This window comes from Aythya fuligula, chromosome 26 (genome assembly GCF_009819795.1).
Source record: "Aythya fuligula isolate bAytFul2 chromosome 26, bAytFul2.pri, whole genome shotgun sequence".
In the NCBI taxonomy this organism is placed as follows: Eukaryota; Metazoa; Chordata; class Aves; order Anseriformes; family Anatidae; genus Aythya; species Aythya fuligula.
The window spans coordinates 2745476-2770176 of NC_045584.1; the positions used below are offsets into that span (position 1 = coordinate 2745476).

At 50.0% G+C, this 24701-nt stretch overlaps 1 protein-coding gene across 17 annotated transcripts in view; it reads left to right on the forward strand.

Annotated features, from left to right (window-relative positions):
• PTPRS (protein tyrosine phosphatase receptor type S) overlaps positions 1-24701 on the forward strand; it is a 151073-nt gene that overhangs the window by 97331 nt on the left and 29041 nt on the right. For 8 of the 17 annotated variants that reach the window (XM_032203550.1, XM_032203557.1, XM_032203553.1 and 5 more), the window contains 9 exons: positions 5315-5584; positions 7723-8304; positions 9228-9361; positions 9539-9683; positions 15757-16062; positions 17505-17698; positions 18144-18170; positions 19985-20102; positions 23648-24238. In XM_032203550.1, the coding sequence (XP_032059441.1) occupies positions 5315-5584; positions 7723-8304; positions 9228-9361; positions 9539-9683; positions 15757-16062; positions 17505-17698; positions 18144-18170; positions 19985-20102; positions 23648-24238 (2367 nt within the window). The remainder of the gene's footprint in view (positions 1-5314; positions 5585-7722; positions 8305-9227; positions 9362-9538; positions 9684-15756; positions 16063-17504; positions 17699-18143; positions 18171-19984; positions 20103-23647; positions 24239-24701) is intronic. The other 9 variants (XM_032203561.1, XM_032203565.1, XM_032203562.1 and 6 more) reach the window with 2 other exon arrangements.

The window sequence follows — 24701 nt, forward strand, 5'->3', positions numbered from 1 at the left end:
TTCGATGTGAATCGGGGTTTGAAGTGATGGGTTCTTGTCCAGGACATTCTCCTTTCCCCACTTCTCCTACAACGTTTTTCTCCCTGAGCTAATCTGGAAAGGGCTTAAAAAGTGGAACCGGTGGGTTTCCCCAGCACAAGCTGGTCGCTTGGTCCTCAGATTTCTTTCGCTAGCAGCATCCTGGGAACACATTTTAAGGATGGATTCTGGTGTTGCAAAAGTCAACCCTGGATCTCCCAGTGTCTCTTCCGATCAGGTCTGTAAATCTGTCCCTTGCCAAATGTGTCTCACCTTGTGGACCCCAGCTGTCTTTACAACCGAGTGGTGTGGGGGGGGAACCTTAGTGATGTTCATTTGTTCCTTTTCGTTGGAAAGAATAATGCACCAAAAATGCCACTCACAGAACACAAGCTGGGTTACCCTCTGCAGCCATGAGCAGCAACAAAACCAATTGGCTTTGCGAGTGAAAAGTTCTGGATCTGTTCAGTTTCTCATGTAAGTTAAGCAGAATTTGGGGTGCAGCTTTGCCTCTGTGAAATATTTACCCAACGACATAAATATAAATAATCCTTACCCAACAGTATAAAACAAGAAACTAACTGGGCTTAAGAAATCTTTCCGTGCCTTTGAAATGGCTTCTCTGCGCTGCAGTAATTTGACCTGCATCACAAATGTCCTGCTCCAGTCCTAAAGCCTGCTTCTGTCAGTAATGAGCTGTATCCTTGTTTGAAAAAAGCTCCTGAGAGTTTTTTGGCCAGTGAAAATGTGTCTTTGTGTGTGCCTGCTTGTGTGTGTATATCAGGAGATGTTGCACATGCACATGGAGCATGCACGTCTGTATGCATGCAAGGTTGGCTTTGGAAAACAGTTGGGACAAAGCTGTCATGGAAACCAAACATCCCTGAAGCTCAGGGCTAAGCTGCTCCTTGCAACCAGTGGCAGCTGGAGGCCTTTCCTGGCTGCACCCTCAGCACCTGAAGGGACAGGAGAGAAGCAGATGGAGGTGTCGGTGACTTGCAGCCTTTGCATTGTGTTGTCACTGGAGGTGTTTTCAGCCTGAATTCTGCACCATGGCAGACTGCCTTGAGAAACACGAGGAATCTGCCTTGCAGTTCCTGCAGGGTGGTAAAGGAATATTAGTTAAAAAAAAAAAAAAAAGGCCAAATCTCTGGAAGAGGAAAGATCTGCCCTGCTCTGGAAATGGGATATTCCTGCCTGAGAGAGAGCTCAGTGCTGGGAAAGAGATCAGACATGTAAGAAATTGCTAAGAGCATCAGAGAAGTGGTCTGTAAAGTGGAGCCCTGGCTGCCCCACCACACCTTCTCCTTTCCAGAGAGGGCAGGTCTTCCTCGTACCTCCCCAGGCTCTTCAATTTGCTGGATGGCAAAATAAAAGGATTCACTTCTCTGCATTTTTCGATGGAAAAAATCACTTTTTCAGCTGCTGTGCTCGAAACACAGCTGGAGCCAGAGCTGAAATCGTTCTTGATTCAATCTCTAGCTGCTCTTCGAGCTTGCTTCCCACCACTGCTCTCTTCCTAGGCTCTGACCTAAATGCTGACCCAGAGATTCTCAGCTTGAGCAATCTCATGTCAACAGTCAAATCAGAGTGGTATGGCAATTAAAATAAACAGCGACATGGTTCCTGGTATCCAGAGACGAGCCCTACAACTATTTCCTGGTACAGAAACTGCTGTTGTCGCAGCCCTGAGCCCTGGCAGGGATGTATCGAGGGACTCGCTGAGATCTCCAACCCCAGCTAGCGCTGGAGTTATTTTCACCTCCTTAGACCAGCGTGTGGATGTCTGTGTATCTGTGCACACAGCAGTGTGTAGCTTTTTTTGAACCAGGATGCACGACAGAAAAGCTGCTGCCCCTTTTGTCCTCGCATCAGCCCGCCACTACCCCTGCCCCAAATCCTTAAATCCTCCCCTTTTTCCCAGAAACACGCCGTGTCTTCAGCTGGCACCCAGATGTGCCGGCTGCTTCCTTTTAGTTGAGTGTGAAAACCACCATTAAACCAGCAGAGCGGTTACGCTGCCCTAAAATCCCACAGAGCTGACCTAAAACCCTAAGCCCTGGGTGCAGCGAGGTCGGGGGGGGGAGAACTTCTTCCCTGCTTCCCTCTGGACATGGGCATGCAGAGGAGGCCGGCTCCTGGCCAGAATTCGTGGTCCTGAGCTTGTGTTTTGTGAGTGGCTCTTCCCCATCCCTGCCCCAGCCACGCAGACGGCAGCAGGCTGTTCCCTTCAGGCTCCGATTCTCAGCACTCCGCCATCCATCGAATGATGCTTTTCAGTTATTAAATTCTGGTTTGTTCTTCTTTTTTTTTTTTTTTTTTTTCTTTTCCCCGTTCTCTTTCAGTTCGGTTTCATTTCTTTGCGATTAGCCTCGGTTTGAATTAATTGTCTTGTTCTGTTTCCATGACAACTCGGTGTTTGCATCCCACCTGCCGTTGTTTGTTGCTGTCGATGCTGTTTGCTGACCGGACCTTGTCCGGCCTACGTCTCCCCATTCCTCCTCACCTCTTCCCACCCTGCCTCTCCTCTCCAGAAGGTTACACTCAGAAGGAGCCATCCCCCCCCGATCTGTCTGCATGGTGACCCCACTCGTTTCTTTTCGAGTTCTCTCCATCTTGTCTCAGACTGTGACCGGGGTGGTCTTCGCCTGGCTCCATTTTCTGAAACCTCCCGTAGCAGACAGTGAAAGGAATGGGGCAGGCCACAGGGCCATGCCCTCGGGCCCAGGGCTACCGATCTCCATCGGGGGATGACAGCAGGGAGCAAGGAGCACGTTGCCTGCCCTCGTGAGCCGGTGCTGGTGCCGGAGGTTGTGCAGACACCACAGTGCTCCCCTCACACCTTTCTCTAAGCAGAAAGTCATTTTTTAGTGATTGGTGCAGGATGAGTTTGTATGCAGGCCCTCCACACCCCAAGACCTTTCCCCAGTACACCACAGGTGAGGACGTGCTGTCCGTTCTCCTCACAAAGTTGTGCCTGTGGGATGTCTCCTCTGACCCCTCTGAGCTCCTACGGCCCCAAATCCTCTCCTCCTTCCCTGTAACAGTGCGTAGAAGGATCCTGCAGCATGCTGGTAATAGGACACCTTTCCGTGAAGATATCTCCCTGTCAGTGTGTGGGAGGAAGCAGAGGCCATATTTGGCTCTTTGTTTAACAAAACGCCACAAAATGGAAAACAGCCACTATCTCTCCTGGCAGCGCCCTTCCCATCTGAAAAGATCCATAATGTTGAGCGGCAGCCAGGGGAATGGGCTGGAAGATAAATACCAGAAAGAAAAAAAAAAACAAAAAAAACGAGGACATCAATTCCAAGGGACATCTGAAGGCACGAGAACTTGGGAAAAGAGATTGCAGGCTTAGCTCTGGTGTCCTTTGCTTTGCTATTGCATAGATGTGACCACTGCTGGTTTAGAGAGGTCATTCAGAGGGTTACCTGGAAGAGGACATCAGGGAAGGATATTTCTCAGGCCCCCATCACCCCAAACTCTCCCGTCCCCTTGTTCACCCTTCCCGAGGGGTGTTTGTTGCACGGCCCTCAGAAGCTGGGGGGATTCCCACCCTCCTTTTTCCTGGGGCTGCTGCTGTGCCTGCAGCTTGCTGGGGTCTGAGTCCTTTTGTCCTTGCTTACAGGATGGGACCTTGCCTTCAGCTCCCTCCCTAGGGCCTCTCCCAGGCACCTTCTTTTCTCCTTTATCCATTCTCCTACTTTCACCCCTGAGGAAGAGCACCCACCTCAACTATCCAAGCAGCCCAGTTAGTTCAGAAAATGGAGCCAAGGAAACCACCCCCTTCCCTTTGCGTCCATGTTCTTATCGTGTAAGGTCTGGAAGCTGCATCCACCTCTCTGCTAAGGAGATGCACAGAACATGTCACTGTTTTCTCAACGTTAAAGTTTCATTACCTTGTTTTTCTTATTAATTCTATTCTATTTATTATTCCGCCAGGGCTGAGATGTGACAATGTGAGCCACCACATTGGGTCACATCAGCTAGAAAAAGTATGCAGCATTAAAGTGGGTTTCCCCCTCCCCTCCCTCTCTTTCTCTCTCTTCTTTCTCCCTTCCCCTCCTTGTTCTCCTTCTCCTCGTCTTCCTTTCTTTCTCTGTTGCTCTCTCTCTATTCAGTTTCCATGTGGGCATTTGCTAGCCGCCCATAAATTATATTTCTCTGCATTCTCCTCTCTCTCTCTTTCTCTTTCTATCTTTTTCTCTGTCTCTTTTTTACCTATTTTGCATGATGTTTGTGACTCTGAGAGCTGCATCTATCAATGGAACCGTGTCAGATCTTAAAGAGGCTTCGTTAGGGTTTCTATACCCGAAAACCACAAAAATTTCATTAGAGTTTCTCATCTTTTCCACACTCTGTCTCGCTCCAGGGGGACTGCATCCCCCTGGACGGTTCTCACACGCAGACACCAACTAAATTCTGTCCCGCTCCGGGGACTCCCTCTCCCCCCTTTTTTTTTATTTTTTGCCTCGCTGCTTTTCAAGTGGTGTCTCTCCGGCATCTGGGGATGTGATACTTCTCTCTTGGTTGGATTCTCTGGGTCGCAACAAGATTTGGGCCTTCCTAACAAGGCAAAATCTTGAGAAGTTTCCACCTCCGTGCCCGCCTTCTCCTCACCACCACCCCGCGGCTGCGGCATCCCTCGCCCCCCGTCGGGCACGGAGCCGGCCCCTCTCTGGGGACAGGGGCAGCCCCTGGGGTGTCTCCGAGCCGTGGTGGTGGAGGAGCCGATTTATTCGGCTGTGGGAGAAGGTGACAGGGGAGGATGAGCTGGACCCCACTGGAAAAGGGGAGGAGCGGGCTTCCCGGGGCGCGGAGCGGGGAGCTGGGGGCCCCAGCGGCTGTGGAGGAGATTTTCGACGCTCGCCAGGCCAGCTCTTGCCAGTAAAGATGAGAAATTGCTAATAAATTTTTGTGTCTTTATCTGTGCTGTGATGGGTCTAATCTTGATCAATGGAACCCTGTTGCTATGAAATATCGCTTTTATGTCTATATTCTATATATTGTTTGTGAAGTACAAATTTATTTGAAGTTTAATTTTTTTGGTTTTTGGTTTTTGATTTTTTAGTTTCTTTGATTTTTTGTTTTGTTTTTAATGAAGGAAGAAAATAAATGATGACAAACCCCATCTGTATTTAAATTATCTTTTACTCTTTTTTCTTTTTCTCCCTTTTCTTCTTTTTCTTTTCTTTTCTTTCTTTCTTTTTTTTGTTTTGTTTTGTTTTATTTCTTTGTTTCGTTTTTTTGTTCTGTTTTGTTTTTTTGTTACCTCTGTGCGTCTCGTCCACAGTTCGCCGCGTGGCCCCTCGCTTCTCCATCTTGCCCGTCAGCCACGAAATCATGCCCGGCGGCAACGTCAACATCACCTGCGTGGCCGTGGGTTCGCCCATGCCATACGTCAAGTGGATGCAGGGAGCGGAGGACCTGACGCCCGAAGATGACATGCCCGTGGGCCGTAATGTCTTGGAGCTCACGGATGTCAAGGACTCAGCCAACTACACGTGTGTGGCCATGTCCAGTCTGGGAGTCATAGAAGCCGTTGCTCAGATCACGGTGAAATGTAAGGGAGTGTGAGCACAGCTGCGTGAGCGAGTGCGTGGGTTCCCCGACGATGCATGCTTGTAGGAGCGTGCATGCACAAGTGCGTGAGCTGCTGCACGGGTGCACAGACGTGCAAGGCACGTGTTGGGCGCATGGTCTTCACGGAGCGTCTGAGCACGTGTGCAAAGAGCTGTGGGCACGTGTCGTGTTCGTGCATGTGAGCATTTGTGGATCCGTGGTGGTGCCTGTAAGCCTTCGCCAGTGCATGAGTGCGTGGCTGCGTGTGTCTGAGCTGTGTCCTGCTCGTGGCTTTGTGTGCCTGCATGGGGCGAGCCCGTGACTGAGCTGCACGTGGTGAATGTGGGGACGTGGTTAGGCATGAAGCACGCTTGTCGTGCATGGGTGTGGGTGCACGTGAGTCGGCAACGTGGCTGTATGGGCATGAGGGTGCCTGACTGCATGTACGTACGTCCGTGGTGGTACAAGCCCGTATGTATATGCGTATGTGAGCATGAGCAGGAAGACAAACCTGTGCACCGTGCGTGCCACGTGCTGGGATCTGTGCATGCGTCTGTGGGGATCCTGTGCCCAAAGGAATCCCCAGAGAATGGGATGCTGGTGGCTTGAGGTCTTTCCTTTGCTTCAGGACAACTGGGCTGGCTGTCATGAAGAAAACTGGTTTAAAGCCCTGCATGCTTGTTTCTGTCCTGGGATATGGGGCTGGCTGGGCAGTTTGCAAGGAGCCTTGGATGGCTTGAAGCCTGCATGCCATCCTGTTCCGAGGTTAGAGATTCAGCCAAGGCCCTGAGGATCTCTGACGTGTGTGCCCTTGCAGTAGAACCTAGATCCAGCATCTTAGTGGCCGTTGTTGCCTCAGCAAGAGGGGGAATATCCCCAGCTTCCAGCTAGCAATTTCCAGGAGGAGCACGGGTGCAATCTTCAATCTATTCTGTCCTCAGCAGGGGAGTATTAAAACCCAAGCGGGATGCCCCTGTGGTTGGGTGAGTGTAGAGCTCGGTGTATGAGCTGGTGTCTGCTCTGAGTGATGGCATTGCCCACGAGGGATCTGGGGGAGCTGGGGTGGGAGAGGACTCGGAGGGGAGGGGGAGAGGAGGAGAAACACCTTGGAGAAGGGGAGTGATGAAGAGAAACCATCCGATCTGTGTCAGTGCATCTGACTAAGGGAGATTTCACCGTAGAAGTGAGTAGGTAGGCACTGGTGGATCTTGACGTGACACCGAGCCTGTGCTTTTCACAGGAATTGGGCTTACATGCTAGTGAAAGGATGCCCACGGCTGGGCTGAAGTGCTGTTTATTCTCCTGTTTTCTTCCTTCCCTTTTTTCCATCTTACACTATTCATTTAAAAGGCTGATAGATACATTGCTTCTGCTTCCAATTGTCCTCAGGTGTGGAACCTTGCCCTGCCGGTACCTTCTGCCTTTTGTCATTTTATTTCACTGCTATTTCCCCTTTTGTTCCTGTCTGTAAGCATCTGCAATATTCCCCAGTCAGAAGATGAAATGAGAAGTTAGAGCTCTAAGGCTGCTCAAGCCTGGAGAAGATGAGATTGGAAAGGGTCTAAAACACGTAGTGAGGAAAAGGTTAAAGGTTTCCAGCATTCAGCATGCAGTCTCCAGCAAGTTTGTCTTTTGGATGAGTGACAGGAGATGGACGTTAACACATTTGTGGATTGAGGTGAAGTACTGCATGTATTTATGGCTTTCTAGTTCTGGAGAGTACAGTCCATGCTGTACTGCTACCTGCACGCTAGACGTGGAGAAATTCAGCAGTGCCAGAGCCGGGCAGCCGCTGCTTCAGAAGATCTGATGATGTGCTCTGAAAGAGCTCTTGCAAAACCGCCTTTCCTTGCTGCCCTGTGAGCCAGCGGATGTTCAGCTGAAGTCTGTGCTAATGATTCCAGATGTTTAGCTGAGCACTTCCCTTTTGATGGAGCAGTTTAAGGAGGATAATAGAGTGTATAACTAGGTTCATAATATTTCAGCGGCACTTTACTGAACTGCCGCTCTGTGATTGGTACTGTGCCTCTGGCTCCTGCAGCCCTAACTAGCTCAATTAGGCACCACTTCAACATACCTTTTTTTTTTTATTTTTTCCTTTTTTTTTCTTTTTTAACGTCTGTTCTTCCTAATTCTCAGCACTCCCCAAGGCTCCTGGGACACCAGTGGTGACAGAGACGACGGCAACAAGTATCACCATCACCTGGGACTCTGGAAATCCAGACCCCGTGTCCTACTATGTCATTGAATACAAGTCTAAAAGCCAGGATGGACCCTATCAGATCAAAGAGGACATCACCACCACGCGCTACAGCATTGGGGGGCTCAGCCCCAACTCTGAGTACGAGATCTGGGTCTCTGCAGTCAACAGCATTGGGCAGGGGCCTCCCAGCGAGTCCGTGGTCACTCGCACAGGGGAACAAGCTCCTGCCAGTGCCCCCCGTAACGTGCAGGGACGAATGCTGAGCAGCACCACCATGATCATCCAGTGGGAGGAACCAGTGGAGCCCAACGGGCAGATCCGTGGCTATCGTGTGTATTACACCATGGAGCCTGATCAGCCTGTCAGCAACTGGCAGAAGCATAACGTGGATGACAGCCTCCTGACCACGGTGGGCAGCCTCCTGGAGGACGAAACCTACACGGTTCGGGTCCTGGCCTTCACCTCGGTGGGAGATGGGCCTCTTTCGGACCCCATCCAGGTTAAGACGCAACAAGGAGGTGAGCAGCTGTGTCGCTAACCTTGGAGGCACTGGGCTGCAGGAGGGAGAGGTGGTGGCTTAGTCCGTTATCCAGCTGGGGCCTCTGTGTCACCAGAACAATTTTTTCTTTATTGGTTCAATTCGGTTAAAATAGAAGTAACTTTCTAGGAGGAAGTTTGGTCCAGCAGCTGGAGCCCAAAGGCTTGGCACATGATTTTCATTCTGTCTTTGCTCACAAAGGTTGTTGCTTAAATGGGTAGGGCAAGAAATTGTGCAAGGAGAACCCTTTTTTGCTGTTCCATGCTTCAGAGCGAGATATCTTCATGTTTCCAGTTTCTAAATGTCTTTGAAATAGACCTGAAAACGCTCACTGACCAGGGAATGGTGAAGCTGAACTCTTAAAGCACCCAGGAGCTGCCTTCTCAGAGCTGAATGGCAATGGGCTTAATTTTGTCTTTTTCTAAAAGCAGAATAAAACAAAGCTACTGTTGTCACAGCTGATATGTCTAGCTGAGAACAAAAGGTGTTATATCATGTTGTCTCCCAGCATTGCTTTTGGGTGCTCTGCTCACAGGAGCGGGGTGCTGGTGAGGAAGCCCTGCCTTCCTCGGGAGCCTTTTGCTTCCTGAATCCCCCTAACGCTGGGGAAGGGACATGTCCTACACTGCCGAGAAAGAGGCAAATGGTCTAGTAGGATTCTTCTCCCTTCAGCAGCACTGGACCTTCCCTAGCCCTGCAGTGGTATCTAACCCAGCACTGCCTTAAAGGAAGGGCTTCCCCACTCTGCAGTGTGGCATTTTGCTGATGACATGCTCTTCACACACAGGCTTTGAGGAAAACTGGGTAGGGTTCTTCTAATAAGCCAAGTTAACGTGGTTCCTCCTGTCTCTCGCCTCACCTCCTCTGCCCTGTCCTGCCCTGTGGGCTCCTTCTCTGCATCAGTTCCTGGGCAGCCGATGAACTTCCGAGCTGAAGCCAAGACGGAGACGAGCATCGTGTTGTCGTGGAGCCCTCCCCGCCAGGAGATCATAGTGAAGTATGAGCTCCTCTATAAGGAAGGAGACCACAGTAGGGAGGTGAGTCTGGAGAGGAGCAGCGCAAAGGGTTGGGGCCCTGAGGACCATCCCATCCCAGCCCTCTGTTTCTTGAGCTGGCTGAGAGAGGGGAGTGTAGGGCAGGTGTCTCAGGGCAGGGCTCGCCTCTGCTCCTTTTTGTTTGTTTTTATTTTTTTTCTTCCCCCTCGCCCATCTCAGGTGCTGAGGAACTTCGAGCCAACGACCTCCTTCACTGTGGAAGGCCTGAAGCCCAACACTGAGTATGTCTTCCGCCTGGCCGCCCGCTCGGCTCTGGGCCTGGGGGCCTTCACCCCGGAGGTCAGAGAGCGCACCTTGCAGTCTAGTAGGTGTCTCTCCTTTTCGCACCCTTCTCTGAGGGGAAGACAGTCAGGGAGCCAGAGATGGTGGGCACAGGGGTACGGAGCTGTGGGGCAGATGGTCGCGGTGCCACGGGGGTTCACACATCTGGGGTTGCTCTGCGGGGAGGTGGGCAGTGCGGGGCGTCTCTGGGACCTGGCGCCTTCCCCCTTTACACCCAGATAGTTGAGATGTGGTGGAAGAGTGGGGCCGCTGCATGCTTTGTGGGGTTACGTAGGTTAGCAGTGACCACTTGGTGTGGGGTGGCGGGCAACAAAGGTGTTACGGGTGGGCTGAGCTGGCCCTTGGTGCTGAGCATGCTCAGGGAGGACAGCAGCCCAGCGGCGTGCGGCAGCGTGGCCGTCCACCAGCAGACCCTGAGCAGCAGCTGCCTGGAAGGGGGGCACAAGCAATGGAGCAGGGAGACGGTGGGGGACTTGGGAGGAAGAGGAGAAGGGGAGGGGATGAATCGAACGTTCAGTTCTTTCGCCAGCCTTGGGGAAAGCAGTCCTCGTGCTGGTTTTCCATGAGTGACTTGGTAGCCACTGGGAAGAGGGCCTGCTGTCCCAGCAAGTGCTGGGAACGGGCCCGCTTGGGCTGCAGCAGAGTGGGAGAGAGGAGTCATGCGGAGGCTGTGGGGGGATACTAATGACACCAGGATGGAGCGTATGCAACCAAAATGTGCTGGTTTTAGTTTAATGGATTGTCTCCCTTCGCTGTTGCCCTGGGGACAATAACCCTGGATGGCAATATTTCAACCTGGGCTTTTCACAGATCTTTGCTTTTAAATGAGGTGTTTTTTCACTGCATGAGTGGCTGTGGCAGCTGTTCTTTGTGTTTTCTGTCTCCTCTCATCTCTACTAAATCACTCCGCTGCAGTTTGGAGTAGCCGGGAGCAGAACTAACTCAGAAATGGCTCTGGTCACCAGTGTGAGGAGAGAGAGTGCCTGCTCCCAGCTCTCAGAGCCCTTACCAAGGGGGAGCAGCGGGCTCCCAGCTGGGCACCTGCCCCATCTTGCCGTTCAGTTCTCACTTCTGCTGTCTCTCTCTCTCTCTCTCTCTCTCTCTTCTTTTCCCCATCTCTCTCCTTCTCTTTCTCCCTCCCCCCTGGGAGTGGGAGGAAAGGGGAATCTCCTCCTGCATAGGCAGAATTCCTTACAGGGGCTTTCTCGGGCCTCCAGTCCATTCAAAGATATTTTGTTTTCTTCTTTCTTTCAAATGTTTTTCCCCTTTTTTTCCTTTTTTTTTTTTTTTCCTTTTTCTCATGCTCTCTATATGTATCGAAAGAAAATCCTTTCCTGACTTTGCTGCAAATCCACTGGTTCTGATCCCAGTCTGGTGCTGTCACACGGACCATCACTGTGGGGTGGGGGAAAATGGACTGAAAGGACCTGAACAACAATTGTCAACCTTACCCACACTCTGCTTCTGTTCTGCGAGGGGTTTCCCTCCTTGCGATCTGTGGGGAAGGGGGGAACAGAGGGGCTCGGATTTGTGCTTTCTGGTTTGATAAAAACAGGCTGGAAGGATGGCTGTGGGCGCTGATGACAGCAGGGCTTAGTGACATCGAATATTTTTCCCTCAAGGATGAAGAGAAGGGGGTCCGGGAAAGGGGAAAGCTTTGGGTCTTTTTCTAACTTGGCACCTGCCCAGAATGAGGCCTGCTTTATTTCTCTGTAGCTCAGCTTTCATAGGGATAGTTTCATTAATTTAATGCTCTTAAGAACATCAGCTGGGAGCTGTCAGTGTCCTGTAACATGGTGAAACATTTTTTCCTGGCTGGCTGTTGGAGGAACGAGTCAATTCTCCCTGGTCCAGGCGACATCCTTCGGCTCACAGACCTTCTGGCTCGAGACAGGCTTTTGTGTCTTCCCTCTGCAGCTCCTTTTCCGTTCAGCTCTTCCTTGGCCCGCTCCATGGCTCTTCTTTCTCTTCTCTCTTCTGTCTGCCTGCCCGCCTGCATGCCCTCACAGCCCGATGAAACCCGCTCCCTGCTCTCTGTCTGTCTGTCTCTCGCTGGGCGGTTTCACACCACGATGGCATCTTGTCTCTGCAACAGCAAAGCCTCCCTCATCCTCCGGCAGCCTGCTGGTGCATTCGGTGCTCTTCCCCTCCTCGCTCAGCTGGCAAGCATGTGCCTGCATGCCGCAGCCCTCCCTGCACTGCCCACCTTTCTGCACAACACCCACCACCTCCCTGTCAGGGTGGCTCCTCCCGAGCATCATAACCAAAGTAAAATCCATTAAACTAAAGGTAAAGTATATTTTTCTTCTTGAAGTAGCTGGGTTTTAACTCTTCAAGTACCAGAGACGTAGATTGTAAAGGTAACAGATGGTTGGAGGAAGATGTTTTGCCCTTTCTAACTAGCCACGACCTTCCCAGGGCTCCTTGGCGACTCTCCTACTAAAAATTTTGGAGTGCAAAGTACGTCTCAAGGGACAGGGGTGGCAGGGTGGGTGCTGTGAGGCTGCATGTGCAGGTGTAAAGGAACCACGAGGATTTCTTAGCCCTCTGTTCCTTCCTAAGAAAGGATGTTTCCCCTACCCATTAGCTCTGCTCCCCTTCCCCCTTCCTCACAGTGTATGGAGTGAAAAAAAAAAAAATCTTATACAAAGTCTATGGTACCTAAAGGGTTAAAAAACATTGTATTGTACAAGGTCAGTAAGGGTCATTCTTGTGGCTTGGACAGTCAACTTTAAAGCATGTAAAAGATGCAGTTCAGGTGAGTACTGGCTGGTCTCAAGCAGATTCACAAATACAGTCCACCCTGTCGCTGCAGGCTCACGCACACGGGCGTGGATCTGCACACACTCGTGTACATCCCGGAGCCCGTGGGAGGGTGGGGAAGGGTTCCCAAAGAGCCGCCTGCATGATAAAACCAGAAACCAGCAGACAAAGATGACGAGCTGCCTCCGGGGGCTCCCGCCTGTGCTGTGGCTCCCTTTCCAGCAAAGGAGTTTGGTGCGGAGGTGAACTCACAGCCTCCGCTTTGGGCTGCGGCGCTTTCCGTCCTGCATTCAGCTCCCACCTTCTCGATTCCGTCCCCACGCACGCACGCACGCACGTGGCCAGGGTGACGCAGGTTGGGCTGGATTGTGAAGGAACCTCACAGTGCCATGAACTCCCCCGATGCGTCTCCAGTATGGCCAGCCAGCACTTGGTGGCTGTTTTCATCCAGGTGCTGTAGTCGATGAGTGTGATGGGGAGGGGGCCCAGGTGGGATCTGGGCCTTCTCCCCCATCACCCACCCACCCTGCCTTTTTGACCAGAGAAAGTGCAAACGACCCCAAATGGAGGCCTCACTCCAGGGCCTCTCTGTAGGTCCCTGTGCTGGAGCGTAGAGGGTGAGTGAGCAAGCGAGCGTGACCACGCGCAGCAGCTGCCAGTGCAAACAGTGAACCCAAGTGCCAGCTGGAGCTCCGGCTCTGCTTACTGGGGCTTTCATAATGAGTTTCAGGATGGAAAGGGTAGGTCGGGTCAGACCCTCTCTGCAGTGGGTTTCTCAGCCATGTGGCGTTGGCTGGACTGCTAAGCAGGAAAGGTAGCTTTTAATACAGCAGCCCCTGGCGGGGGAGAAAAAAAAAGGAGCAAACCTGATTGCAAAATACTCCGAAAAAAATAAAGGAGTGTCATGGCAGGCACTGGAAGAGGGTTGAGGCTTTTTCCTCCATGCCCTAAAAGAGACTTGAGTTGCTTCAGGGGTGTGAGAAGGAGCAGTGTGCCTCCGTTCTGGAGATGTCGGTACTGCATCAATCAGCAGAGGGAGAGAGCTGCAGGCGTAAGGCAAAAAACATCAGTGGGAATCTGCCACCCTGCTCTCTGCCCTCTGCACAGGTAGCTGAGCGAAAGAGAATGGATTAGAGACCTGAATTACCATTCCTGTGATACCTAGGGTTCTGCTGGCAGGGGGAGAGTAACTCAGCCGGGGGGGCAGCAGCAGGGCAGGGCAGCACCTTAAAAGCCAGCCATGTGCAGAAACCCACCAGGAGCTTGGTCTGGCCTCGTAGCTCAGTTTCTCTTGTTCTCTCGTAAGAAAGTCTTATAAGTTAGCAGTTGAAGCGTGGAAGGTAGGTAAACAGACTGGGAATGTTCTGAAAGGAGTCACTTTTTATATCAGTATTATTTTATTATTATGATTTCCTTTCTGATTTTGTTGTTGTTGTTTTATATTATTGGTTTGATTTATGTTTTCTTTTCAAGTTTTGTTGCTTTTGATTTGGTTTGTTTGACATATTTTGTATTATTTTGCGGGGCTAGCCATCAGCAGCTGATTGTCACCCTCTGTAGTGATACGTGTAAGGGTTTTGTTCTCTCAATTGAAATACAGCCCAATAATAATAATTAAGCATGAAAGTAGGAGAACAACACTCAAATTGTCCTACTGGACAGAGTGCTCAGCACTGCAGTGGAAGGAACTGTCTCCTCGTTCTGCAAACCCTCTTGTTTCTATTTAGTGGAGGTATATGCGAAGCATGCAGCTTTCACTGCACTGCAAATTGAGAAAAGTGTGACTTGATTTAGCTGAGTCCTCAAGGCAAGTTTGGCCTAAACATCTGTTTGTGACTCAGGGGTAGGAGTAGGACATTTGAAAAAAAAAAAAAAAATCATTTCTCAGTAAAAGAGCTTTGTGTTGATTAAAAAGCACCAGAAAAAAATAGAAGTGGTGCAGCATTTATCTACTCCCTTGCTTCTTTCAGATGATGCTTTGGGGGCTTATAAGGACACCCCAGTCTCTGGCAGCATCTGCAGAGAGTTAAAAGCAGTTTTTTTGCAGTTTTACTGTTATTGGGTGCGATTAGGGTTGCAGATTTGACTTGAAAATGTATCCCTCTGTGTGCTTACCTGGGCTGATTGATATTACTTAGTTTTTGAGAGAAGTCAGGTATAAGATTTCCCAAAATGACCAGGTTACAGCTGAGGTACAGAAGTGGCAGTCTTTCTGTCCAGGCTTCACCGAGGTCCCAGACCCGTGGCATCTCCAGCCTTCCCAAGGACCTGACCCTTGCAGTTCTGGTGTCTGCGGGCACAGCCATGGTGTGTGCCAGTACCTGGTGTGTGACAGTCCGGCTTCCTACTGAGCTGATCTCCCTAAAATTGCCTTGTGCAGCCCAGTAAACACTGAAGTGAGCAGAAGTGGGGGCTTGCACCTTCCCCATCTCCTGAAAACCAGCCCTCAGGCAGTTGTTTGCTGCTACCCTGAGAACACGCAGCTGTGTAGGGCCAGATTTCCAAAAGTGTCCTGGGATTTTCATAAACACCCTGAAGTTGTTTGGACAGAGTGAAACAGGAGTCAGGCACACTACCACTTCTGAAAATCCCACGGGGTACCCAAATACCTTGACAAACCTCCTGCCTCACTCCTTTGCAAGACTTTTTACTAAAACTATTCCTGTCTAAATCCTTTCCCTCATCCAGCATTGTGGGCTCTTTGCTTGGCGATATCCTGGACGTCACCACTATGTTTTTTCACCTCCTTCAGTCTGTGGACAACTAATAACTTACAGCTGGGTATACAGACTCTTAACTTTAAGCCTCCTGGCAAAAGATTTGCTTTTCTTACTTACTTTTCACAGAACCCTGCAAGGAAATTTGAGATCCCAGAGACTGCACTTTGGAAACAAGTGCTTTACCAGCCAGGACAGGATTTGCCAGGCCGCTGTAAAACAGGGAGCTGAAGGGAAGGGTGTTTTATAGGGTGAAATCGGGGGCTAAGCTTTGTGGCACACACACTTAGCAGCAGCAGGACCCCTCTTGGCTAGCCCGCTTACTGCTTTAGTCCTTTGCTTTATTACATTTCAGTTTTGATGCCCCACTTCATTTCCGTTGGCTTTTTTTTTTTCTTTTCATTTAAAAAAAAAAAAAAAGACAACAACAAAAAGCTCTCCTCTTTTTTAATTTTATCTTCCTGAACCAAATTTTCGTACGTTTTATTTTAGATTTTTTTGTTATCATTTTCTTTTGTTTTTTCTTTTATCTTTCCCATCTTTTGTTTTCTCCCCTCCCCTCCCCCCCTTCCCCACCTTCTTCCCTTTCCCTCCTTGAATCTTCCCCCCTCGTAGAACCGTCTGCCCCCCCTCAAGACGTAAAATGCGTCAGCACCAGATCCACCGCCATTCTGGTAAGTTGGCGGCCGCCTCCGGCCGAAAGCCAAAATGGCGTCCTGGCTGGCTACAGCGTCTACTATCGAGCGCTGGACTCTGAGGACACGGAGCTTAAGGAGGTGAATGATATCCCCCCAACCACCAGTCAGATCCTACTGGAGTCCCTGGAGAAGTGGACAGAGTATCGCATCACTGTCGTGGCTCATACGGAGGTGGGGCCGGGCCCGGAGAGCTCGCCGGTTATCGTCCGGACGGATGAAGATGGTAATTGCGCTTTTTCTGGTTTTGTCCTGGGGCCAGTGGTGAATACGTGTCCCTGCGGTGGGCTTCTCCCACGCTGGGGGGGACGCGTTGAGTCCCTGCTCATGGCTGATCTAGGGTGTGAGGGCAAGTCCCGAACGAGGCCTCAGCACAGCCTCCCCCCACCAGGAGGGGTCCGAGATGTGGAGCACCATTTGCTGCCATCTCTCTAAGCCCCTCTGAGAATTGGGGTCTGTAGGGTTGTCCTTCCCCACTTTAGGGATGGTTTTTCTTATTTCTCGGGGATTTCGTTTCAAGGCCGTGAGCCCTGTCTGCACGCTTTTCCTGAAAAGATTCTCGTACTGACCAAAGACACAGCTGAGGCAGCAAGGAACTGAAATCAGAGAAGAGGAGGAGATTGCTTGCCAGAAATTATTTTAAAGTATTAAAAGACTTCTTCCCACACATTCCTTGTTACTTGCTCCTCTAAAAGTTTCAGTTAGTGGTAGAAAGGAAGAATCTGATCATTTATTTCAAAAACCATTTAATGACAGCATACACCCCAGTTCAGTGATCCAGCTTGGAGACTTGTGCTTGGTGCACAGACACGAATGGTGATGGGCCTTGAACTTTCCTGGTATTTCTACAGTAAAATAAAACCAGGAAAACTGAACGTACGCAGGGAAGGAGAACAGAATACTGTGAGGGTGACGTGGGACCCTCAAATAATATGTCAAATAAATAACAGAAGTCAAATCCAAACTCCAGCTTTCTTCTTCCATCCCAAAGAAAAAAGACTGAAAAAAATAAATCAAACAGGTTTATCCCCAGTGTGGGTCTTGTTTCCCTTACCATCTGCCCAAATCCAAATAGATAATCACCTTACTCAGAGAAATTAAGGTTTTCCTGCAGATGAAGCTGTCCTTTCCTATTATTATCATTTCCAAAAATTCACCCCATATTCCATCCAAAACACCTTTCGGTTTTTGTCCTGAGATTAGGCAGCTGCTCTAACCTCAACCTGCCCAGTCTGAGAGAACAAGGAGCTCCAAGGGCAAGTCCCCTTCCCCATCCTCTCCACCCTAACGTCCCACAGGCATGGCCAGAGTTTTTCTGACTCATTAGAAATTGGCTTTGCCCTCAGAATTTGATCTGGAATTATATGGGTCCTTCCATCCAAGTAAACTGGAGAAAAAGGAGTCTGTCAGAGAATAACTAGACTGAGAGATGGACCTGTTCACATTTATCCAGATTTCTGAGCCATGCAGATTAGATCTCCCCTAAACTGTTCCCCTGTTTCATTGAATAAAGGCCAATGGCAGATGGTGGGGTGTCCAGTTTGCCAGTTAAGTCTCCCCCTGCTTTCAGAGCTGTAGATTCAGTGCGCATATGCCCCAGAACTGAAGCGACAGGCTCCAGACAGAAACCTCCAAGTGACTCTGGTCCTTTTATTTCCTTCCTGGCAGTGCCCAGCGCACCACCTCGGAAAGTGGAGGTGGAGGTCCTGAACTCAACTGCAATCCAAGTGTTCTGGCGCTCTCCAGTCCAGAACCGCCAGCATGGCCAGATCCGCGGCTACCAGGTCCACTACGTGCGCATGGAGAACGGAGAGGCCAGGGGGCTCCCCCAGATCAAGGACATCATGCTGGCTGACGCCCAGGTAAGGATTCACGTCCTGCTGCAGTTTGTTTCTCTCTCAGGGAAGCTTTGAGGGGGTGGGTGCTCCAGCTGCTTTGTCTCATCCCAAGTAACGTATCGCTGGAGAAAGCAGATGAGCATCTTTGTGATAAAGATATATGTTATCTTCCTGCTGTTCATTTGCAGTCCCAGACAATAGCTATTGTGGAAGAGTATGAACTGCTCTCCCAGCTCTGAACTAAATGCCATCCATCCTCCTCTGTCTGGGAAATCTTTTAAGACAGACAAAGGCCACAGTGGAATCTACTAATTTCTCCCACTCTACTTCTTTCTTCATGCTGGCCTGGTAACTTCTGACCTTGTGTGGCTGCTTGCTCAGGGACTTCTTCCTCATGCTGTGTCTCTGTCTTTCCCTTCTTTCCCCTCTTGTATTCTCATGTGCAAAACCTCTCTTGTTCTCTGCCCAGTGGGAAACAGATGACACTGCTGAATACGTAAGTAAAAAAAAAGAAAAAATCCTTCCATCCTGGTTCTGTCCCTTCCCTTCTCCCACTTGCTGTTGTGGTGTGATATTTTCCTTTTCCTTTTTATTTTTTTTTTTTAGTTTTATTTTCAGTGCCAGTGTGCCTGTTTTAAAGCCTGATGTTGGTGTTCCCATTCATTGTCCCCACCCTGTTTGCTTTGCTCTGCAGCCCGGTGTGACTGTGTAGTTTGTCAGCACGTGGCAGTCCTGCAGGGTTTTCCCCTCAGCTCTGAAGGAAAGACGAGTCTGCTGCTCCTCCACAGGGGAGCAGGCAGGACACTGAAATTGGGACTACCTTGAACACCTGCCTAAAGATGGGCTGGTCTGCAACTACCTTGCCTTTTGTCTGAAAAACAGTTAGGTTTTAAAGCGTTGGGTATTTAAAGCCTCGTAAATTCCGAGGTATCAGGGTACAAACAAATGCTTTGTGCCCTGAAAGGGCCAAGATTCTTCGATATTTGTTCTGTTCAAAGCCCTGAATCACTGATGGCCCTTTTACCTTTCAAGTAGACTTAAAAATCAGCTTGGCTGTTTGGCATTTGATACTTCTGTTAAAATGCTAAATGCTTTCAGTGATCTTACAGCTACAAAGCAGTAGGAGAAAGCATTTCCTTCTTGGAATAGCAGGGTCCCAAGGTAATACATCATTAAAATGAATATATGCACGTCTCCTGGAGATTGCCAAGTGCCCTACAAAAGTGAGGGGCCTGTGTTTTACAGAAAGATAAACTGAGTCACATGAAAGGCAAAGTCGCGTGCCTAAAATCTTAATAAAAGTCAGTGGCATGTGTGAAAGCAGGACAGATTTTTGACTTCCAGAAAGCAGACCCGTCTCTCTAGCTAATGGCTTCCAAACGTATTGATCAAAGTCCTGCTGGTTTGAAATACTTCCACCGTTGCTCAGCTCTGGGGGCAATACAAATATTTTCAGGACCAGCAAATTTTTTTTTCCCAAGTGCTGCCCTGCAATTTAATATTTAAAGCACTGAGGGATAGTGGAGGGGAAGGCCATAAAACATGCACAAAATTTACATCTCCCCCCTTTCAGAGCCTTGGCGAAAACCCTGCTGCATATGCCCGCATCCTGTTTGATTTAGCACGGGTGTTCCTGTTACAACCCAGCCCTTTGAAGGGCCGAGTACTTCATGGGGAAGGGCTATTCTGGAGGCCAGTCTTGCAACAAAAGCTCGTGGGAGCCAGGTGTGGTGAAGCTGATAGAGGAAGGAGGGTGCTGGGGATTTAGCAGAGAGCTTTAACGTGCAAGCAAAAAATGTCGTCTTGCACTTTGCGTTAAAGCAATCCCTTTAATATTATTGAAGGCATTAAAAAATATCCCTGAGGAGAGAAGGGAGGGGGGTGGGGGAGAAAAAAATGTAATCTCCTTGAAACCGCTGAGACCTCCACTGAGACGGCACAGTGAAGGGGAACACTTTGAAGAGTGCAGCAGCGTTTTGATGGCTGAAGCAGTTTGTGGTGAGATAGGGAATGTGTGAGAGGTAGATCTGGAAGAGAATACGTTGAGCCAGGGCCTGCAGAGACACGCTGTGTTTACAGAGGGGCTGCTTGCAGCTGGAGCGTGCGTGCTGCTCGCCAAAGGAATGTGGCTCTCACCCTCCTGCCAGTTGCCACATCTGCCTCGTTGCCGCAGAGCGTCTCATGGTTTCAGATTCAGTGAATGTTCCTGCATGCTAGAAAAGACCTGAGACTTCTGCAAGGAGAGATCTACCTGTGTGTGTGTGTGTACGTAATTATTTACACCGTTTTCCTTTGGAATCTCGCAAACAGGAAATGGTCATTGCTGGGCTCCAGCCTGAGACTGCGTATTCCATTACCGTAGCCGCCTACACCATGAAGGGAGATGGTGCTCGCAGCAAACCCAAAGTGGTCACCACTAAGGGTGCAGGTAAGAATATTTTCTTGACCTGTTGGGATTCACCAGTTTCCTAACACCCTGAAGCCAAGATGCTCCTTTCATCCCACTCTCCTCACAAAGAGGACAGACTTGCAACAAACAACACGCAGCCCCTGAAGAAAAATTATTTCTAGGAAGGCAGAAAACCCTTCATTCCTGGCAGGTAGCCCTCCCTAAATGAAGTAATTTTCTCTCCAGTGCTGCAGAAAGCCCCATAGATACAGAAATGCAACAGAGGACAAATTCAGTGCTTGTAATCTTATGTACTGCAAATTCCAGAAGTACCAGAAGTAAGGGAATCCTTGCCCAGTCTGACCTGTATGGTGACACTGGAGAGACTCCAGCTTTGATGGCTGGCACACAGAGGTACCTTGGGGAACAGAAGACCCAGAGGCCTGCTGTCATGGTGTTGACTTGCAAAGAGCTGAAAAGCAGCAGGGAGGCAGTGAAGACTTATACTGCCCAGTCTGCTTTTCTTTTAGTATCATGTCTGAACATCAGTCCCCTCTTTGCCTAGGAGTAGTGCTCAGTAGAGAAGAAAAGTACTGACAGTATTGACCTTTTCTTGCAAGAATTTCTGCAACCTGGGCTCACTCTGCACATGCCATCTAGACTCGTTCCTCCCTTTGCCCTATTCTTCATGGCAAAGTGTCTGTCAGCCTCAGTGCAGAGGACACGATGTCAGGCAAAGATGTCTGGGCCTGAAGAAAGAAATGACAAAGGGCAACAAGGCATTCCTTGTTCCTCCACACAGTTGTGCTGCAGGCAGAAAACAGAAGTTGTGTTCCACCTGTCCTCTCAGCATCTGCGCTCCTGTGGTTAGTGCTCTCATAGCTGGACCTTTGCTGTGCAGAAGGGGAAAGGTTTTGTGCCACAGAGTGAGACTGCTGTGCCCACACCCAGATTTGACCCTCCTTCAGCCCAGTTGTTGTTGGCCTGTGGTTATCTTCTCTCACCCCATCACATTGTTGGTCCTGCTGCCAGATGATGGCTTTCTCCCATTGTCATTTCCTTCTGTTGTCTGGTCCCTTCCCACCCCTGGCTGTCTATTCGTTTTCTTAGTTTTGGGGCAGTCATCTTCACCCTTCCTGTAGCAGCTGCACAACTGCCATCATCTCTTCTTCCTAAGAGAAGGTTGTTCTCTGCCTCTGCCTTCAGTCAGAGCAACGCAATTAACCTGGAAAGCTCTGTTCAGGCTCTGGAGGTAGCACAGACACTCAGCTCAGTGCACAGGACAGAGAGGGCTCAGGAGCACTGGCCCGAAACACAGAGCGCTGGAGCAGCAGCTGCCCTCCATGCCCTTGTCTTTTTCTCTGTCCCAACTCACATCTTCATCCCATTATATGTTCTTGTCTTCAGAGAAGGGAATGAGAATTCAGCCTTCCTCTCCCCTCTTGTGTTTCTTGCTTAGTTAAGAGACAGCACATAAGAGAACAAGGTTGTTTTCCAGGACACGAATGTTACAGCAGGATACATTTAGGTGACAGCATCCAAACTCCTGCCTTCACACCTTGTAGTGTCAGTGTGCTGTCAGAAGCCTTTTCCTTCACTCACTCTCTTCTCCTTCCCCTCTGGCTTTGCCCATGTTTCTTCTCACTCTGTCTGGTTCTCTCCTCTCGCTTCCTTGTTTTCCTGAGGCTCTCTGCCTTCTTCATTTTTCTCTCCTCGAGCCTTTCTCACTCTGCCCTCCCTCCTTCCCTTGTCACTCTCTTGTCAACCTCCCTCATCTCTCCCCATTAGGATTTGCAGTGCAGGTGATCAGTCATAGAGGGATGTTTTCTCCAGCACAGCAGCTATTACCCAAAACCCAATTTCCCCCAACTTGAAATAGCTATTTAAAAAAAAAAAAAAAGAAAGAAAGAAAAAAAAAACTTTCAAATGGCTCTGTAACATTCTTATCTTCTTTGCAGCATTGAGTCAATATACCTTCTGAGAAGAGAGATTTCTTTCTTTATCATTCAGGGCTAGGGGCTGAATTTAAATACAGTAATACATCCAATTTTCTCCTTTACTGTCCAAACCAATTGCGAAATAAAGCACTTCCCTCTGCTTTCTTCTCACCTTTCTCCAAACAATATTTGTTGTGCAAATGTAATATTTTCAAGCTCAGCTGATTATAGTAACATTTGTGATAAAACCCAAAACATAAAGGTAATGACATTGTTTTTCTCTGTAATGTGTTTCTTCGGCGTTTCCGATGGAGGCTCTCCCAGAACTGTTCCCTAGGCATTCTTTGGCAGTTTGCAATGAATAAAGCATTTGTTTCAGAGACAAGTCCTCGTCCCTGTGTTCAGATGTCAGTCGCTGCGGGGCGGAGTGCTTTCCCCAGTCTGCCTTTGCCAGGATCCCTGACACACACAGCATCCTTCCCTGCCGGCTCCCTCCCGCTCCCTTTGGTAGCTGCACTCAGCTTTCAGCCTCCCAGCCTGCAGTCAGACTCGTGCTCGCTCCTAAACTCCATTCTCTTTCCTTTTCCCGTTCAACCAGAAGAAACACCAAGGCTCAGAGAAGGAAATTAGATCCCTAATAGTGGAGTGAATGTAAATGACGCGTGAGCTGCTGGAATTAATGCTCTGCTTTCTCCAGCTTCAGAAACCTCTGGGCCTACGCGTGTCATTTAACTGTGGCTGTGGGCTTGCTCTGCAGTCAGGCTGTACCAAGGCTCATTAGACAGAGGCACTGCTGAGTTCCTGCAATATTCCCCAAACATGGAGCAACTAACTGACAGGATGAGGAGGGAGCTAGCTGAAAACACCGACACTCGCATGTCCTTTCCCTTCCCTCAGAGGAGAGAAAGCGCGTAGTGCAAGCAGCAACTCTTCCTGCCCTCTGCCTTGCACAGATTTTGGGCTCTTGTTCCGACTCTTTGTGTGTTTCCTTCTTTCTGTACCCAACTGGGTGATCAGATGCCTGCCAGACTTGCTTCATCTGGCCTTGTGCCTGCTGCTCAGGACCCGAGGCTGCCCAGACTTCCTTTCCCATCCTTCATTACTTCACCCGCAGCTGCTCTGGCCTTCCCAGCCTGAGCCAATCTGTTCCAGTCTCTTTCTGCATGAGTTGTGCTGTGTGAGGGAGAGAGAGAGGGAGCGGGAGGACAGGAGTCTGGGGAACTCCTACATTAATTCTTCCCTGCCCTGCAAAGCAATCTGCTCGGGTGTTTAGGACAGGAGGCTGGGATTCAGGACCCCTGAGTTTGTTCTTCCCAGCTGCGGTGAAGTATTTGGTCAAGTGATAAGAGAGAAGCAGTGCTCACCTTGCCTTCCTGAGGAAAGGGAGCAAAAATAAATCCAGGAATAAGTAAGAACATCACAGCTGACACCCTGGCAGTGCATCTCATCTCCAAAACTTGACAGAGACCATCTATGTGTAGTGGGTGGGTAGCAGCAGCCTGGTTTCAGGGTGAGACACTGAAGCAGAGTCAAGGTGAAGCCTTGCCACTGATTTGAGGAACCTGTGCTGCAGCCCAAGGGTCTCTGCATCTCCACAGCAGCCACCCTGTCCCACATTTGACTGAAAGTGTCTCTTTTCTCTCCCAGTCCCAGGGAAACCCATCCTGTCTGTGCACCAGACAGAGGAGAACACTCTGCTGGTGAAATGGGAGCCTCCGTTGGATGCTGAAGGCCAGGTGATGGGCTACCGGCTCCAGTTTGGCCGCAAGGATGTCGACCCCCTGGCTACCTTGGAGTTCACAGCCCTGGAGGATAAGTACACTGCTCCCAGCATCCACAAGGGCGCCACGTACGTTTTCAAGCTGGCCGTCAAAAGCCGGGCTGGCTTCGGGGAGGAAGCTGTGCAGGAACTCACCACCCCTGAAGACATCCCCAAGGGTTACCCCCAAATCCTCGAGGCGAGCAACATCACTTCCATGTCGGTCCAGTTTGGCTGGCTCCCCCCCGTGCTGGCCGAGAGGAACGGAGCCATCGTCAAATACACCGTGGCCTACCGGGAAGCCGGTTCTCCCGGCAACCCCCTGGAAAAAGACCTGCCCCCCTCCCCAGAGAACTCGTACACCCTCAACGGCCTCAAACCCAACACCGCCTATGATGTTAAAATCCGTGCTCACACCAGTAAAGGCCCCGGGCCGTACAGCCCGACTGTCCAGTATCGGACGTTCCAGCTGGATCAAGGTAGGACTTACCGGTTTCTCCTCCCTCTCTCTCCTTGTAACCGGGGCTGGTGCCAGGAGGCAGAGAGCTGGAGAGGTCAAGCCAGGCTCAGCCAGGCTCGTGAGTAAATGCAGAGCACTCTGGTTTCACACTCAGTCCCTCAGCTCCTCTCTGCCTTGTGCCAGGTAAGTCCCTTTTACCGCTTTCTTCTAAGTTAAGTCCGGACACCCTTCTTTCACTGGCACCTGAAGTGGGGTGCCAGTCGCTGTACAGGTGGGAAGAGCATTTTCTTCAGCTTTTGCAAACAGCCAAAAGAAAACAAGAAAAATCAGAAAGCCTCAAATGTGACCTGGGATGGGTTTCCTCACCTGAGCATGCTCAGAAAGCCAGCACCTCGTTCCTGCAGCAGCCACCCAGACCCGTAGTGTGCACTGAGCACGGGCAGGGTGAGGGCAAGGCTAAGCACCCTCCCTCACCCTTCCCC